At 38.2% G+C, this 18,324-nt stretch overlaps 1 protein-coding gene across 3 annotated transcripts in view; it reads left to right on the top strand.

Moving 5' to 3' along the window:
* The window catches only part of GRM5 (glutamate metabotropic receptor 5), a 228,598-nt gene extending 213,103 nt beyond the window's left edge, over positions 1-15,495 (top strand). The window contains exons 8-10 of one of the 3 annotated variants that reach the window (XM_059840357.1): positions 5,609-5,707; positions 7,246-7,407; positions 14,673-15,495. In XM_059840357.1, the coding sequence (XP_059696340.1) occupies positions 5,609-5,707; positions 7,246-7,407; positions 14,673-15,495 (1,084 nt within the window). The remainder of the gene's footprint in view (positions 1-5,608; positions 5,708-7,245; positions 7,408-14,672) is intronic. The other 2 variants (XM_059840358.1, XM_059840359.1) reach the window with 2 other exon arrangements.
* The last annotated feature ends 2,829 nt before the right edge of the window (positions 15,496-18,324 follow it).

Genomic DNA, 18,324 nt, shown 5'->3' with positions numbered 1-18,324 from the left:
TTGAATGACCTTATTACAATTGTTTTTGTGTACTGTTGTCTCGAATTTCACCCTCAAATTAAATTAAATATTGATTGATTGATTAATTCATTGATTGATTGATAAGATTTTTTTGGCTGCATTAGCTGAGCACATGTCTTCAAGCCTAATATTTGGCACTATTTATTTTATTAAAACGCTGTTACCATCATTTTGAAACAAATATCATAGCTGAAGTCTGCAAACTGAATGACATTGTGAACAGTTCCTTGCCTACTGTTACCCGCATAAGCTTTAGGTTGCAAAATGAAGTCTTGCTACTGTACTGCAAAAAAAAAAAAAAAAAAAAAAAAAAAAAAGAAGGAACAGTGAAGATGGGACCCAAAAGTTCATATTTATTTAGGGAGAGGAAGAATTTCTATTTTTTAATAGCAGTGTTTGTCCTTTTTACATTGTTTTTTTAAATCTTCAAGCCTGTCTCCCAAAATTCTGATGACAAATAAAGGCCACCATATACTATATCACCACTGTCCTTACCACACATGCTGGAGAGCACCCAGAGAAGCCCTGTAGGTGGTCTAGTGCTCATTAGCATGCACAGGGTAGGTCCTGTCTACCACGTTTGTCTTCCAAAGGAACTTCTGCTTCTTTCTACAGCAAACTTTGATAAAAATTGGCATTGCAATTGATTTGATGCACTGTAATTAATCTGATAAACAAAAGGCAGGACATGCACCCCCTCCTTCCAAGGTCCACCAAGTCACGAAGCAGTCTGCCACTGTGGGAACACCTGTATGAATTCTAATGGATGGCAGCTGTGCTTGCATCCTGAATGTTGATGTGGACTAGGGGAAGAGATGGCATTTCATCTGGCTGAGAGTTCTCTTCGGTGACAGATACCTTTTCATAACTGTGATTGAAATTTAAGGTAGATGTCTGCAAAAATATATAATCATTTCATATGTTTATAATATATAGCAATTTTAATCTTCTGTAGTTTTGACTATAGCTTTATATATTGAACGTTTATATAAGACTACTGTATGAAAATCCTGCACATTGGTTTGTCCTACACTTCAGAAAAAACCTTTCTGGAACAAGGGAATTAATATTTTGCTATCAGTCTAATCTTCCCTTGAGCCAGTATAATGCTTTGTATATCATTCCAACAAAAATGTCAATTCACCAGCTGCAATTACATATGATTGCTTAATTAGAAAAAGCTTTAAAAAAAAGTGAAATATTATGCTGAACTTGAAAAAAGAAATTGTAAGTTTGGATCTAAAGCAATCTTACATGCTGAAATTGTGCTTATAAGCAAGTAATGTTTATATGGGGTTTTTTAAATTAAAAAAGTGTCATGCTTAATAATATGCAATTTATTTCAGCCATTATATAAATGGGGAAATTTTGCACAATAAACAGAGACTCTTTCAAAATATTCCATGCAATATGCTGCAATTTCAAGATAGCATGACCAATCTCACAGAATCAATTTTCAAGAACAGAGTATGTTTGTAGTTCAAAGCAGCCCCTACAGTAAAAAAACTAAATATTTTTCATATTCCATTCTTTAGAATTTATGCAGAAATCTTTAAACATATTATCTAATCTAAAGGCTAGCTTTAACTCTGCTGCTATGAAATTTAAGTTCTTCATTATTTCTTAATATCAAGACCAAGGAATATTGCAGATGGAATATACTGCTTGTATATGAGTTAACTGTGTCCAGCACACATTGGGTGCTCAGTAATCAACAATACCTCTGCATGGCAGTATGAGATTGCATTTGAAATAGGGATTTATGACTGATCTCCATCTCCAACACAATAAATTACATTTGATTTGCATTTTAAAAACCTGAAGGTACCCTGAGATATCTTCAGTTAGTTAACTTTTTTTCTGAAAAAGAATAAAAAAACCCTATGTCAAAAAGTAAAAACCAGTTTATAATTGGTCATATTCTTTTTTCAGAGAACAGATTGTTTGAAAAAACTACTTTTTGCTATTGCAAGCTCTTGTCTTTTGAGAAATCTCTCACCCTGCATGTTGTGGGCATTTTAACAAAACCTGTGCATTACCATCCACTTTCTATCCATAGATTATTTTTCAATGATTCAAGAATGTCTTTGACCAAACTATTCACAAATGTAGGCCATGGCACAACTTCTAGGTCTCCCCTGCCAACATCCTCCAGACAGGGGATGTACAGCCATGTGAAAGGTGCTGCTGATCAAGGTATCCAACACCTTCTGCATGGAAACTGGGAAAGAGCAGAAGTACGAGGGACCCTGGACAAAGACGGGTCTAACCCTAACATGAAGTCAAGACCACCAGGATACCAGCACCTGGATCTACTGTGCAGGCATAGTCTGAAAAACACCCATATCTAGAGACTTGTCAGCACAGAAAAAAAAAAAAAAAAAAAAAAAAAAAAAACAAAAAAAAAACACAAAAACAAAAAAAACAACCAAAACAAAGAACCACAACCAACCAACCAACCAACCAAAAACACTAGAAATCCACACATATATAAAAGCTGATTTCTACAGATTATAGTGAATCACTATTGATCTCATTAGGGATGATGATACCCATATTCCCCCTTTGTTTTCCATAGTATCCATTAATATTGGTCTACAAGAGGAGTTTAATTGGAAGGTGAAGACCAGAGAAAGGCTTTCAAACCTGAGCAGTCTCATTGGTGCTTCTTACCATGTATCAAATGTATTTTGACTTCCCTGAAAAACAAGGCAATGTAGTCATGTTTTCTGAGCCCAGGAGTTTCTTTCTCTCAAGTGAGGCTCTCTGGAGACATCAGAGCACTGCTGTGTAAGATGGAGTGATGTGACCAAGCATTTGGCAAAGGGATAAGCCCTGCAGTGACTGAGTTACTGGGAATTGCTTCCCAAATTTCCTGTCACTGATCAACACTTATAAAACATATCAGTATTTATCATCGCTCCTGTGCTAATAAAATGACATAGATCACCATTCCCCACCCAAAGATGTGAAAAAAACACTTAAAGATGACCCAAAATATTTTAAATCCTATAACAGAATTTAATTGCTGCCTTTCTGCACAGAATCAAAATCTTGTATCTTTTTTCTAGCCAATATATAGTCCTGGAATTGGAGAAAATGAGAAAATAAATTTGTTCTTGTGAATACTGCTCTCACTCAACTGTTTTATGACTCTTCCAAAATACTCAATTACTTTTCACATTAGCAGTTCTTATGTCAACTGCAAAGAAATGCCTGAGGGTTTTCCCTCTCAACAGATTTGCTCTTTTAAAGCAATGCTCAGTTTTAACAACCTGGAAGGGGACATTTTCCTAATGCAAGATGTTCTGAGCCAAAGTAACATCATGTGTCTGCCCTGAGAGCTGAAAACATTTTATGCAGAATTGTTGGTTTGTCTTTTCAGAATAGTCATTCAAAGAAACTTGTAGTTTCATTTCAAGTTAGAGGCACTTTCCACACCCACAGGATTGATTAGAGTTTGGTCACTGTTTTCATAATTCCATGGACATTTAGCACTGAATGAATGGCAGAGCAGCAGTTACTAGGGCTCAAGGCTTTGAGGTTTTAGGAGGCAACACGTTGTTTCTCGTGGTGTAATTTGGTCTTGAGTGGATGGATAAACTTGAGAGATTCATAACAGTGTCTCTGCTGATTCTCATGATAATGAAATTTATGCTAGTATCAAATGCACAGTTGTGGAAGTTTATTTATGTGGGTCACATCCATCCTTACCTGGGGTTCTTACAGATGGGATTACCAAGGACATTTACCTCTTGTTCCTTTTTTTTGGCTGCTTTCTAGAATCCTGCTTATTGTAAGTATTTAGAGTCTCCCAGTTTTTCCTAGTTTCACTTTTTTCCCTATGCCTTGCTACACAAAATATCATTTTCAGTTATTTATTCTAAACACAATTGTATTTTCATCCTGCTCTTCCTAAATTCTGCTTTCTGATGTCTAACACCTTCACTCCAAGTTTATTTCCTTTTTCTTTCCTGTGAAGTTTCTACACATTCTTTTCTTTCTTCTCCTTTTCTCTGGCTATCCCAATTAATTTTGTACAATCCAGTTTGACTTCATTTGTATTTTTCAGTAAATTTATCTACTCTCTAAACCCATCCACTTTTTCTCCGCTCTAGGAATCGACTTCCATTTAGTACGTGTGTTCTCTGCGAGCTTCGTGCCTATCTGGGAGCACTACATATACCACACTCCAGATTGTCTTAAAACCTTGGTAGCCAGTCTGCAAAATTGCTGTTGTTCTCCTTTCAGTAAGGTTATACTTTGTAAACCAAAGGACTTTGCACATATACACTTCATTTTGCTGTCTCCGGTTCACTCTCAGATTCACTAAGCTTCTTCATCAGTGATTTATGCAATACACTCTGCATCTGAGGGTCTGCTACATCTGCATCCAATATGTAGTTCACTTTCTCTGTATTCAGGTTATTTATCTTTTACAGGGTAATTCTCTTCAAGGTACTTTTGTTATCTAGATCAGATTAATGAATGAGCAACAGAAAAGTTCATTATTCTGTGATTTTAACAGTGTCAAATGCACAAGCTTCCCCACAGAAGTGTGTTAAAACTTCACAGTGCAGATCATAGGACTTGGGGGTGGGATATCACCATCTCTTTGAGTAGAAACATAAAGGTACTTTGCCCAAATTTTCCTTAAAGGACTTAAATAGGTATTTCAACAGGTAGAACAAGAATTTGTACAATTAGGGTGAAGTTCACTGCTGGGAGGAGAGACAGTGAGACCTCTACATTACTCTCATCTCAACTGAGTGTTCAGAGAGCAAATAACACCCAGGTCTTATCTTGTATCCCATCCATGAATTAATTAGATGATCAAGTATTAAACTGTTTATCCAAGTGGGTTTTTTTCATCAAAGTGCGAGGTCTTGTACATAAAATACACATAGTACTGCACTTGGCTCTAGGTTTAGGACTGATCTCACTTGACTTTATGTCTAGATCTCAGGAAGTCATCTAACTTCAATTCGTTGCCAGTGGAGAGAGGAAGTCCCATTCACAATATGAACTGTGATGTAACACAACCAATTTTACCAAACCAGCCCACTACACTGGTGTTTGCTTTGAAAAGTGAAACCAGCCACATATTACAGAGATGTAGGATCAGGGAAATAAGTTATGGCTGAGAACATGGCCACCAGCTGATTTCCCACTGATTCTTAACTTAAGTGTTTCTTCCCTTAAACTGTTTCTCTCTAAAGAGATTTTTTCTCTTTTTGGTCTAATTTCTCTGTTTTGGTCTAACTCAAAAAAATATTAAATTGTTAGCATGTTATTTATTCTTTAAAACTCTTTGGCTCCTCCAATATAGAGTTACAGACATATGTATATATACAGATATATATATAAAGAAAACGGTGAGCACCTGTCCTGCATAACCCTGTTGGCTCTAAGACTGGTCTGGGGTTTTACGCAGTTACCCCACCACTCCCACAGCTGCTTTGCACTCTTCTCTACCACTGCCACAGTAACATTCATGTGCATGGCCCTTTGCACAGCAGCTGACAAAGAAAGCTGAGCACACAATCACTTCTCTCTGTTTGCTCCTGTTGTTGTCGTGATTTATTAGGTACAAAGGCAGGAGACTGGCCCCCCCGCACAAGTCGGAAATAGAGTGTTTCACCCCAAAAGGGAGTATGGGGAATGGTGGGCGAGCTACAATGACCAGGTAAGCAAAGAGCAAGTGGCCTTAGGTCAGTGTGATATGTCTGTGAACAGAAGGAGCAGCCCTGGATAATTCCAGGCTAAATCCTCTGTCTGTAATTCCTGTGTATCCCATAAAGAATGTTTAGAAAAGAAAAAAAAAGGATAAAAAAAAAAAGAAAACATGTTGACGCTGCTGATTTATGTGTTCCATCTGACTACAAAAAAACCCTGCACCATGTTCATCCCAGTGATCTGAACCACATGTCCTGTGTGATGTTGTTGTAATATGGTGCTTTGGGGAGGAGAAATCTTACACCTGGCTCATTAAGCTAGTTGGGTAGATGAAAAGAAGCAGCATCAAAACCTGGAGGAAGGGTAGGTCTGCTACATATTAGGGGTTACATTAAGTCTAACCAAAAGAGCTTTTTAAAAGGGCAGAGGAAAACAGATTGATAAAAACATATTCAATATGAAAATGCTGGTTCTTCTCAATCAAAATATCTTATGGAAAAGTGCTGAGTTTTACAGTTATTTTAAGGAAAGGCTTCAAATTAATTTTAAATACAGTTTAAAGCATCTTTTTTGTAGCTTTCTCAATTTAATTCATATACTTATTTTTGTTTCGTTGTCATTATATTTTGCATGACATTAAGCAATGCTACAATTTAATGAATATTAAATACTAGATTTTTTCAATGTTAATCCTTTAGTAACAAGGATTAACTGCTTAAGTATGGCCATTTTGATGTTTTTCCTATTGAAATACTTCAAACTACATAATTCTGTGCAATACTTGGAGATTTCAGCAATTCTTCTCATTTTGAGTCCAGCCAGATTTCCAAAAGTTGAGCTCTCCCATGGGACACAATTTTCATTTCTCCATACATGTCCTTTCATAAATATATAAGCACATACATGGCAAAGATGGTTATACATCTTCCATGAAACAATGCTTTTAAGAAGCATTGTGTCATTGTGTTATGTCCTGCTAAGCGTAAGAACCATTTTACCATTTATTAAAAGATCTACTCATTCCTTATAAGCCCTGTAGGATATTCATAAATGTAACAGCAGAGCGCAGGGTGACCAAATTATACCATCACTTTTCCCAAGTGTTACATCCCTTGGGAAATTCTATCATTGCAGGAGGGTGTTCAGGGAGACACTTGCACAGTGTAATGCTTCCCTTGGGTACAGCATTCACACACATACGTAGGGCCATCAACACTCACAACACAGAGCACACACCTGAGGGCTCCTGCAGTTAAAATACCATCAGAAATATTGATTGCTGAGTGCTGCACACAAAGTATATTTCTTGTCAGCTGGAGTGATTTCTTTTCTATGTGTCATCTGGAATTTTTTTTCTTACATTGCATTGCCTTCAGAAATATTTATGCTTCATTTAAAAGCTATCTGAAATCAATAGACAATGGAACTCTGAAGAGTGGAAAAGTACATGCAATTGTCAGACAACTGTATTTTGTTGTACAGTATTCAGCTCTGTTTTAACTGGCCATATATACACATTGGAAAAACTTCTTTTTTATATCTTCACAGTGAAGAATCTGTTTGCATTCCAGACTGTAATCGATCTGAGTCAAGTAGGGAGGAGATAAAGGTTCCTGTTAAAGAGGATGCCATAACAGTCAAAAAGACTGGAAACTGTGTCAGTCTAATAGTTCCACAGCAAGACTGTCAGCTGCAAGACCTGCTCAAACAGTTAAGAACACCTGCTGCTTAACATAGAGTGCAATTGCATTTGATGGCAGTATTTTTTTGTCTCCAGCCACAATGTCCTGGCCAATGGTCCTTGTCCAATTTTGTGAGCTCAGCAGAGTTGCCATTGGATAGCCTGGGAATCTCCCAGAGAGAACTCAGACATTGCAGGTCAGAAAGTAGATATATTCTCATGTCCCAGTAAGTATCAGACCAGTGCTAGAAGTCACTGAGAGGAGGAGCAGATGGAAAAAGGCATACAGGGACCTGACCAATTGTGAATGGTGAAAAAACTCATCATCTCACAGGACCCATGATACTGACCAAATCCCACTTACAGTCTTCCAGTCTAAATAATGCTGTGCAATTCATACTGGGCAGTGTTGTTCACCTCACATCCTCAAATACCTTGTGCAACAGCAGCCATCACAACAGCAGTTCTTTCACATTTCTTGCATTTTTTAGTCACTTGAATGCAATTAATAAGAAACTGCTTAATAACTCACAGGAGTAATTTTCCTGCTGATAAATCCCATGCACAAAAATACTTCTGTAACTATTTATTAGGCATGCCAAACATGTAAAATTACTCCAATTGCATGCTCTTTGCAGAAGATAAAAATCAAATCAACTCTTGACTTTGGAGATACAACTGGGAGAGTTAATTTTTTTCTCATTGGTTTATTGGTTGGTTTTTTGTTTGTGTTTTGTGTGGTTTTTATGTTTTGGGGTTTTTTTGTGCATTGCTTTTACACTTGATTTCAGTGTGAGGTAAGGTGATTGTTTCTATTTTTCCCAATTCCTACTTCATACCTTTAGCAATGAAAACAATGAAAAATCAGGTTGATCAAGTCATGCTAAAAACACCTTAAAGAATGTTCTGCTTTAAGTGGAACTTAACAGAGCTCGGAGTTCAAGAGGTGTCATTTTCCTCTCTCCAACCTGGGAATAGAATGCTCCAGTGTAGCAGAGATGTTCTCAGAGATGCTTGAAAGGGCATTTTTTCAGACAAAAAGCATAACACATTTCTAGTTAGTTTAATTAACAATAGCAATGAGGTCATGGTTGTAGAGGAAAGAAGATACATCTCATACCAGGATCATTTTTGCATTTTGGGTGATGACCACTGATGTACTAGAAATGTTTCATTCAGATACCAGACCTTCCATTTCCCAATCTAACCAGGCATGCTGCTGAAGCAGTTGCCAGAATCAGCATCATTGGTGGCTGCACTGGGAGGTCACTGGCAAAGGTTTTTTCCATCAACCCCCTCTCACTTTGTAGTTTCTTTCATACTTACATATTAAAGCCACTCATGTAAATGGCAGCTGGGATTTTCATGAGGAAAGGAGGTATTGACAGATTACAGTTTGTAGAGTAATACAAATAATTGTTCTTGCTGTTCACAACAGAAAACTACTCTGAAAAATAATTGCAAGTAATTGTTTATTTCTAGAACTCAGGACTTGAAAAAATTATTTTTTGCCCTGTATCATTCGTCTTTTCTCTTTTATTGTCATTTGTTTTCACAGAAATTGCAGTATGAGATTAATTTAAACTAAATAACTTGAGTGATATATTACTAGCAGGTTATTTGTGTGTGGCAGAATTGTCTTTTACCTAGGGAAACAATTACATAGGCATGTAGAGGTTTTCTTAAAAGCTTTTTAAAATTAGAGGAATAGCAACAAAAAAAAACACTACAGTGGCAGAATCGATTTAATTTAGGCATTTTTAGTTCTGCATCCAGTTGTCCAGGTTGTTGTATATTTCTGGGAGAAACTATGACTTGCTTCTTCATAGTTGTATACTGAAGTTCACCACTTCTACCACTTATTTCATTTCAGTGTTTTTAGCATGCTGCAAAGCACTTGCGTTCTCCCAGGGGTGAAGAACTTGGGTCACTACAAGCAAAAGAAATAATGATCTGAGATTGCAGGAGGCAAGAGGAAAGAAAATGCATATTAGCCCCTACTTGAATTCATCATGGGCACACACACATACACACACCATCCCTTATGAAGAATCAAGTTTTAATTAAGCCTGCAGATAGCCCACAAATCCTTTTCAGGCAGAGTGATTATATCTTTGAGTTCTTAATAAGGTTTCAGCAGAGGAGTCTAAAAGGAGAACAGGTTTTTACTATTTACTTTGAATAACAAGGGTTCTCTTTGGCAGAAGAGAATATATGGGCTGAGCCAAATACAGAAGTTTATCCTGCTTATCACTGCCAGCTGCTTCTGGGGATAACACAGGAAGAGCTCACCTTTAAAGGTGCAGGAAGTCTGCACACTATCAGAACTATACATTAATTGCAACACTTCAGCCATTGAAACATCTGGGCACAAATTTCCTACCAATTTTAGCTCCATAAAATTTAGACCAGTGTTCCAAAATATGAGTTTCCATTCATGGACTAAAAAAAATTAAAAATTTTAAATCTTTCCCTATTGTAGTCACATGAGGACAGGTTGCAAACATATCATACATGTCCCCATCAAGTTATTGTCCAGTGTGTGTTTGCAGTTGTACCATTCCAAATTTGGAGTTAGATACCCATATTAGTATGTGACAGAAAACAAAAATTCCCTTATATTTTTATGGTTCCACTTATATTTTGGTTTCCACTTTACAGCTATTCATTCTGGGCTTTCTTAAAAAATAATGAATTCCATCACTTTAAATTGATTTTCCTAGTTCAGTGAAAGATATTTAGAGAAAAAGTGACTTATTTTCAAATTGCTTATGTTTTCCCTAACTTTCCCCAGTACTGGTCCCTAGGCATTCAGCACCAGAACTAATTTTAGCAGCTCTGGTTAATTAATGAGAATGGCACCCTTGTTAAAATACGAGAGTTTTCAGCTGCTGTGTCTGTAAATTCCTCTTCCTGTTTTTTATTTCTTCTTCATTTTGAAGTACCTTACAAAACAAATTTGCTTCACTAGCACCTAGCTAAAGAAGCACTTGTGGCAGACCTAGGCACCATCTCATAAATAATCATAAAACAGAGGGAAAAAATACTGCAACAAAAGTTCTACTACCTCAACAAAAACAAAAGACCAAGTGACCCATTCTAGACAATTAAAAAAAACATTCGTAAAGGGAGGGAAATATTTTTTAACACCTAAGTGTATAAAAAGCAGTTAATAGCTCTCATGAACAGAAAAAATCCTTAAAGACAAAATTCAAGTCTCTCTAAAGAGATTCAGTAAGAGAAAATATTAGAAACAAAACTAATTGCTGTTCTGTCATCAAGCGGACAACTGTAGAAGAAATATTTGAAATATCAGCTGCTTCAAATTTTCTCATTTATTCTAATTTCTTTTCTTGTACATATTATGTAAGTCTAGAAGGCAGGGAAAAAGCCAGTCTATCAAAATTAAAGCAGCTTTTAGTAAAGACAATCGAGAAACAATTACTGTCTGGTTCTCAGGAAATCTCTCCTATGCATAAAGCTGAACCTAATTAACCTATGGCAAAAGAAATTAAAAACAAAAAAAAAAGTTCTGCAAAAGGCTTTGTTTTACAAAAAAAAACCCAAAAGATATCTGAACATTTTGGTATCACTGTTTGAAGTTTGCTCCATTCTCCTCTGCTCTACTCAGTGCAATGTGCCAGCAGAAGAACTGGCAGAGTACAAGAGCGGGATAGAAAAATTTGTATTCAGCTAAACTTTGTAATGAAATTCCTTTGGGAGGTCAAAAGTGTAATTCTTCTGTTTTCAACTGATGGAGCCAAAAATCTGTTTAAAAGAAGAATCTAAAATTTCACAATCTTTAAGTTTCCCATCATTGAAGAGTCAAGGCAGAGCTGGGCATAGTAAATGTAAGCAATTCCATTCCTAGATATTCTATTCTTTGTCTGTGATCTATCTTTATTTCTCTGTTTTTAAGTTGTGAGCATTGTGTTGTTTCCAGTTAACTTGACAGAGTACCAATCAATATGCAGTTAGAGCAGGATCTTAAAGTATTATCACAGCAATTTATCCACAACCCATTTTCATGGCAATATAAGAAAACAAGTGGTGCTCCTTTCACAGAGGAATAAAATGATTGCATGCTTCAGTCCAATGCTGACTTCCTAGTAAGTAGGTGTAGCATGATAAAGCATAGGATACATTTCAGATGCAGAAATTATTTAGCTATAGGTTCACTCCTTACTGAAAAATAATAGAATCAAAAAGGTTGGAAAAGACCTCTGAGATCATCAAGTGCAACTGTAAACCCAACATCACTGTGTTCACCACCAAACCATTTTCCCAAATGCCACATCCAAACACGTTTTGAGCAGTTCCAGGGATGTTGATTCTACCACTTCCTTGGGCAGCCCATTCCAATGCCCCACCACCTGTTCAGTGGATGGTGTTTGTGTCCTATTCAGTTCGTAATATCAAGGAATTTGCAGTAAATAATGGTCAAGTCTTCAGACTTTTGAACAAAATTTGTAATAAACAGCCATTAGGTCTCCTTCAGAGCCCTAGGATCAACATGAGAGCCACATGCAGAGATTACTCCAGGGCAGAGTACAAAAGGAGTGTGAGTGTATCAGCCAAGACTGACTCAAACCCAAACTGAGATTCAGGGAGGCTGGTGATTTGCACCTCTGAAGATTTAACTGTTCATGATCTTTCCTAAGGGTTTGATGCAAACTCAGCTTTCATCCTTTCCCTTTCCACAAGTTCTTCAACCTCATATCCCTCCTTAATTATTGTCTCTTTAACTGTGATCAGGGAGGGAGTAGCATGTTGCCTTCACAAACTCTTGCAATCTGACCTTCAGGCCATTAAAATATTTATATGTATTTAGTACACTTTTAAAAGGGTTTGAACATCTGTACTAAGCTAGTGCTTGAAGTCAGGAGTGGTGCTAGAAAATACCACTTTCTTTGGGCAAGCATTTCTTTTTGCATTGAGTAATCCTTCATGTTAATGACATTTATTCCACCCCTGTGGTAGACAGGCCTGTCACAGGTCCTTCTAACACCTCACCAGGAGGACATCCAGGACTGGATCTGCATCCTCTCTTTCTTCCTGATCAAAGATACAAGTGCCAGATCATTCTCCCTCCTCCTGGTCCAGGTCAAACACAGCAGCAACTTGGACAAGGTTTCATGGTCATCATAGCAGAACTAGAGGCAAGATCTCATCTGTCAAACAATCCAAATTCTGCTCCTGCTGCTGTCACTGAGATCCCACTGAGCTCAGGACTCAGCATGACCAGTAAGCCAGGGCTCTCAAACAGTTCTCAACACCCACAGAGTATGTGTTGCAAGGAAACAAGTGCATGGTCCCTCAGAGGGAACGGTTTCACTTTGCAAGACATTAGTGCCATCTCCTGCTCAGTCCAGAACTGGACCTCCAGAAATTCAAAGAGTCAAAGTGAGCAGTGCTACAGGACAGAGTTTGCTTTTCCTTCATGCTCTGATTGGAGTACAGCAGAAGGAAGGATTGTCTGAACAGCAAGTTAAAAGCCACCAGCTGTTTTGCTTGGCATTTTGGGGGTAGGGGCCTAACAAACAGCTTCCAAGACACAAATATCATCCTGGTGACGATTGCAACTAAGCGGGGAACCCATATGTACTTATACAGCTCTTTCCCAGTCCTCCCTCTCCTAAAGTACCCATTGTTTTACATTGTGTTTGTCTTCTGGATTCTGTCATGCTTCTTTGGAAGGGGAAATCTGTGGATATGTGTTGTGCTACATAATCCATCGTAATTCCATGTAATGTAATCACAGACGTGAACCCACCAGGAGGTTTTATTTTACATTCAGCATGCAACTTTTTTTTTAGATGGCCAGAAGAGCTATTAAACTGATAGTTTGAAGGAAGCCTCCACATGAAGGCTTCCATATGACATAAAGTCATCTGTATTTAGTAAAGTATGTGCTTTGCAAACTATTATGCTGCAGGCTAACATGTGAGGATATCTATTGCAGACTTAAAAAGCAAACAAAAAACAAATTTGCAATAGTCTGCCAGGGTCTCCAATGTTGTTGTCTCTTCACAATTCCTAAATGCCTATAGCAAATGTTTTGGAAACCAAAGCGAATTGTCTAAAGTTCTGATGCATTTTATTTATAAATCATGTTTATTTGTATGTGTGGACTGTTTTTCCTGTTGACATCATTTCAGAGTCATTGTCTGTTTCAGCTAAGAAATATTTCTAATATCTTCCTTATTTCAGAGTCATTGTCTGTTTCAGCTAAGAAATGTTTCTAGTATCTTCCTTATTTCCAAGAACCATATATTAATGTATGTGCGAACACCAGCTCATCAGACTGAGGAAGATGTAGAAGGAAATACTATGTGTTTATAAGGGACACAGCTGGCTTTTCTTAGGTATCAAGAGAAGACAAATAAGCAATTTTGATAAAGAGTATGATGGGATCTGAAGAGAATTTACCCTAAGAGGACTCATTTTCCAGAAAAGTGGAGCAAAATGTTTATTGCTGTCTCCAAACTCATGCTACCATGAGGAGTTGCTTGTATAGCTTGTCTGGTATTTCTTTCCTACTAGGAACATAGTTTCATTCTCTGAGCTGGCCTGCAATTTGAAAAAAAATAAATAATTTCTTTAATTTAGTGGCAGGTAGCTTGCCAAGTACCCTGATGAAGAAGTTGTTCCCCTTACCTACAACCAGCATAGTGCCTTTCTGTGTATTGCTCCAATGCTTTCAAATAGTGGGACAAAAACAGATTATTTTTCCCCAGCTTTAGCAGATTACAGTTCTTTATCTCCCCTGCCCCATGCCATGAATCCATGTTCAGAACACTATACCAAGCTCCTTACCACTGAAAGCTCTCAGGCCAGCCCACACACCTGCCCCTGCACTCTAGCCATTTCGAGTCTCTCACTCACTCTCTTCAAGCACTTAGCTCTTCCTCACTCCTCTATGCATCCCTCAGTCCCACAGGCCCTCTTCCTGACACCAGTCCAACAGAAGGGAAGCCATTAATCTGCTCTCTCCCCCAGATGGACACTGCCTATGTCCCAAGGGCCTTGACAGAGGCCATGATCTAGCACAGAACAGGTGGTGGCTGGGTGCACAGCCGGCCTCTGAAATGAGCTGACATGCTGCTTGTTTTCCTCGAACATACGGGTATAAACGATAGACATAGATATACGGCAATAAACAGATATAGGTGAAGTTACAGTCAGCTTTATGGTGAATATAAACTCTAAAATACCATATACCCTTGATATAGGTACAGAAATTAAATTTTTAACTTTGTTGCAAGTTACCATCTTATCTCCTTTGTGTTTGCAGCTCTAATGGGAAATCAGTTTCCTGGGCCCAGAACGAGAAAAGCAGCCGAGGAGCACACCTTTGGCAGCGGTTGTCAGTCCACATCAACAAAAAAGAGAACCCCAACCAAACTGCAGTGATCAAGCCTTTTTCTAAAAGCACAGATAGTAGCCGACACAGTAGCAGCGCTACATTTCCCGAGGCTAGTGCCAAAACGCTTTATGAGGTTTCGGAAGCAGAAGAGCAATACCCAGCTCAGTACCGACCACAGACTCCCTCACCAATCAGCACCTTGAGCCACAGAACTGCCTCTGTCAGCCGAACAGAAGATGAAGCCCCCACCTTCCAGTCAGAGCCTCCCCAGCGAAGCAGCTCCTCCCAAGGCTCCCTCATGGAGCAGATCAGCAGTGTTGTTACTCGCTTCACAGCCAATATCAGTGAGCTGAACTCTATGATGCTTTCAACATCTACTCCAGGGACAGCGGGGGCTGCTCCTCTCTGCTCTTCGTACCTGATTCCACGGGAAATCCAGCTCCCTACAACAATGACCACGCTTGCAGAGATCCAACCGCTTCCTGCCATTGAAGTCAATGGCGCTTCACAGGCTGCTAGGAAACCCTCAAATGACAGCATCAAAGAAGGCACTTCAGAGACCCCAACAGCCAAGCAAGACCTGGAGGAGTTGGTGGCTTTAACTCCTCCTTCTCCTTTTAGAGACTCCATCGATTCTGGAAGTGCATCTCCCAGCTCTCCAGCTTCTGAATCAGCCCTCTGTATCCCGTCCTCCCCCAAATACGACACACTCCTCATCAGAGATTATACTCAAAGTTCTTCTTCGCTGTGAATGTAGTGCAAGGCGATGTTGGAGCTCAACAACTACAAGCAAGTAGTGAGGGGACAGCCAAGTCTTCAAGATCTCCAGTGTTTACGCAGACAGTGAGAGGCATTGGGTCATCTTGTGAGGAATGGAAGAGAAGAAGAGGAATCACTTGAGAGGCGGAAACATCAGATTAATTATGCTGATTTAAAGACAAAATGACTCTTGGCAGATTATCGTGGCCTTAAAAAAACATGGGCTTTTCAGAAACACTGAATCTATTTTTGAGGGCTTATAAGGAGTCTGTTAATCCAGTTACATACCAAGTGCTTTGCTTTAGTATTACAATGAACTGTGTGTAAAATATAGGGGACAGGGGGGAACTAGATTGTAAACAACTGTACAATGGTTTGCTTGTTTACTCTGATCCCTTGCCCAGAAGTGAACCTTGATCTTTTATCAAGAATAGAAGACCAAACATTGAATGTACATTTTCTAACAGACTCAAATCTGGGACCAACATGTCAAGCTTTCTTTTTTTTTCTATGAAGATCACAAAAAGCAGTAATGTATGTTACTACGAAACTTTTTGCTGAAGAATATTGTGTCTGTGATACGTTACACGTGGATAACACTAAGCTGAGGCTTTGCAGTGAGTGACTGCAATATGGAGGGCTTTACAAGTGACTTCTCAACCTACGCATTTGTTTATGAAATTCTCTTCTATCAGTATCAAATTTCAATTTGTTATCATTGGATTCACCTTCACAACAACAAAACCCAAGGAAGATTTCCTGACTATTTCACCATGTTGCCAACTAATATTGAAGTAGCAAAAAATATTTTCTGGAGTACTGTTTTGTAATTCCCTTACCAGGGCAAATTGTTGAGATGAATATTCTCTTTCTAGCAGCACTACCAAGCTACATTACAGCTGCACTCCCTAGAGAAATTAATACATTTTTATGGACATCCTCATGATAATGTTACCAGTTAAAATACTTATTCAGACTCCCGTCTTTGCTTGTAACAAACAGGTAAACACCCTAAGGATTTTCTCCATCCTTTGAAAGACAGAATTCTAGGATACCAATTTGGATTATGACAAATGCTAACTGTCAGTGGGAAAGGTTGTAATAATCTTAATTAATATACACATATATAGGGAAAAAATCCTGTGTCAAAGTCTGCTTAGAGGTGATTAAGCTACTCTTTAATAAGCAACAATTTTAAAATTTGTTTCGCTGCTGATGCCTTGCAGCTATGAACAGTGACAAAAAAAAAAAACATTCAAAGCAATACAGAGTAAAGGTTAAAACAAAGAAGACCTAATGAGATATGAACCAACAGAATCTTTGTTTCTTAGCAACTCACAGAAGAAACAAGGGGATTCCTCAAATTTTTTTCCTATATCAAGGTAGTACAGTTTAGTGCACTTCATACTGTCACAGCACTTTTTTAATACAGGCAGGGAAGAGTTTTAAAGTTTGAATAGTAGCTAAATAATTTTTGATAGGTGTAGTTACATAGAACTTGTAAGTCAGACCCTAAACGCACACTGTATTTGCTCTCTTCTTCATGACATAGCTGTCCTCAGGTGCCAAACTTTTTGGGTTTGTTTTATTTTATTGAAGGATAGCATGAAGTGATGAGTAATGTACTTCAATTCAGAGTTGCGTTGATGTAGCCTTATATAGAAGACAGCCTCAAGGAAGGGAGCCTTGAAATAAGGCTGCTATATTTTATTTTCAAAACCTTTAGATCTTGTTTCTTCAAAGATAACAAATATTTTGTAATCAAAGTTCATACCTCCTTATCTCCCCCATGTTCAAAATAGCTATTTGATCAAACAAGTGAAAGATGAAAGCACATTCACATATTTTAACAAAGAGCATTTTCTACTCCTTTGGGATGCTTGTTTCACTATAATGTGTTGCGCCCCAATTTGCTGCTCAACAACATTTAAAGATGAAGAGTAATAGATGACTGAATCCAGACCAGCACCTCACAGAGGTACTCTAGTGACTCTAGAGTCAGGCAATGTTATCCAATTGCAGTCTGGGCATGCTTGTCTTGTCAGGTACAGTCATTTCTCAGCTTCGCCTATAGCATAAACAGGCAGGTCACAAAACAGCTCTACTCCAGAAGGCAGATCCCTTCACTAAGGCATGACTGAAGGTCCTCGTTGCCCATATGCAGTTCTTGCATCCTCGCATGACTGATCAGCACAGACTCAGTTCTGTGCAGCTGCACAGCTCCCAGACTAGAGCTCGGTTTTGCCCTCTTGGTTCACAGTACTAGCATGTCTCATCATTTCCTGGCTGTCCATGTCTTCAGGAGAAAACATCTGTCACAGGTTTCAACCCACATTTTAGAGAAAAGCATGTCCAATCAGTCTGTGATACAAACATTCTTATTAGGGGAATTTAGACCACTTAGATGTTGTTCATGGAAGACTTATATGATAATATTTGTCTCCCATCAGTGCAATATTGTTCCAATATAGAGTGAACTGAGATAACTAATGTGAATTTCCAAGGTATTCTATTGCTACCTGTTCTCTTATACTTCAAACTGTTGACCAATATTCCTACAAGAACATCCTCCACCTTGATCCTTCCCTAGCATTTTAGATCCCCTATAGTCTTTTCTTATGGTGGTGGACAATTAATAGAATTGTATTCCTGCTAAAATCTGTGGATTTCACTGCACTGTGAAATAATCAACATTGGAAATAAGGATTATACAGACAAACATAAAAATCTTTCTTTAAATACAAAACTAGTAAAAAGGAGTGAAAAATAGAAACTGTCAAGCTCAGCATAAATATACCTCTTACGCTCTCAAACTGCACCA

Source organism: Haemorhous mexicanus, chromosome 2, assembly GCF_027477595.1.
Source record: "Haemorhous mexicanus isolate bHaeMex1 chromosome 2, bHaeMex1.pri, whole genome shotgun sequence".
Lineage (NCBI taxonomy): Eukaryota > Metazoa > Chordata > Aves > Passeriformes > Fringillidae > Haemorhous > Haemorhous mexicanus.
The sequence above is the reverse complement of the archived record's forward strand: the minus strand, read 5'-3'. Positions and strand labels throughout refer to the sequence as shown.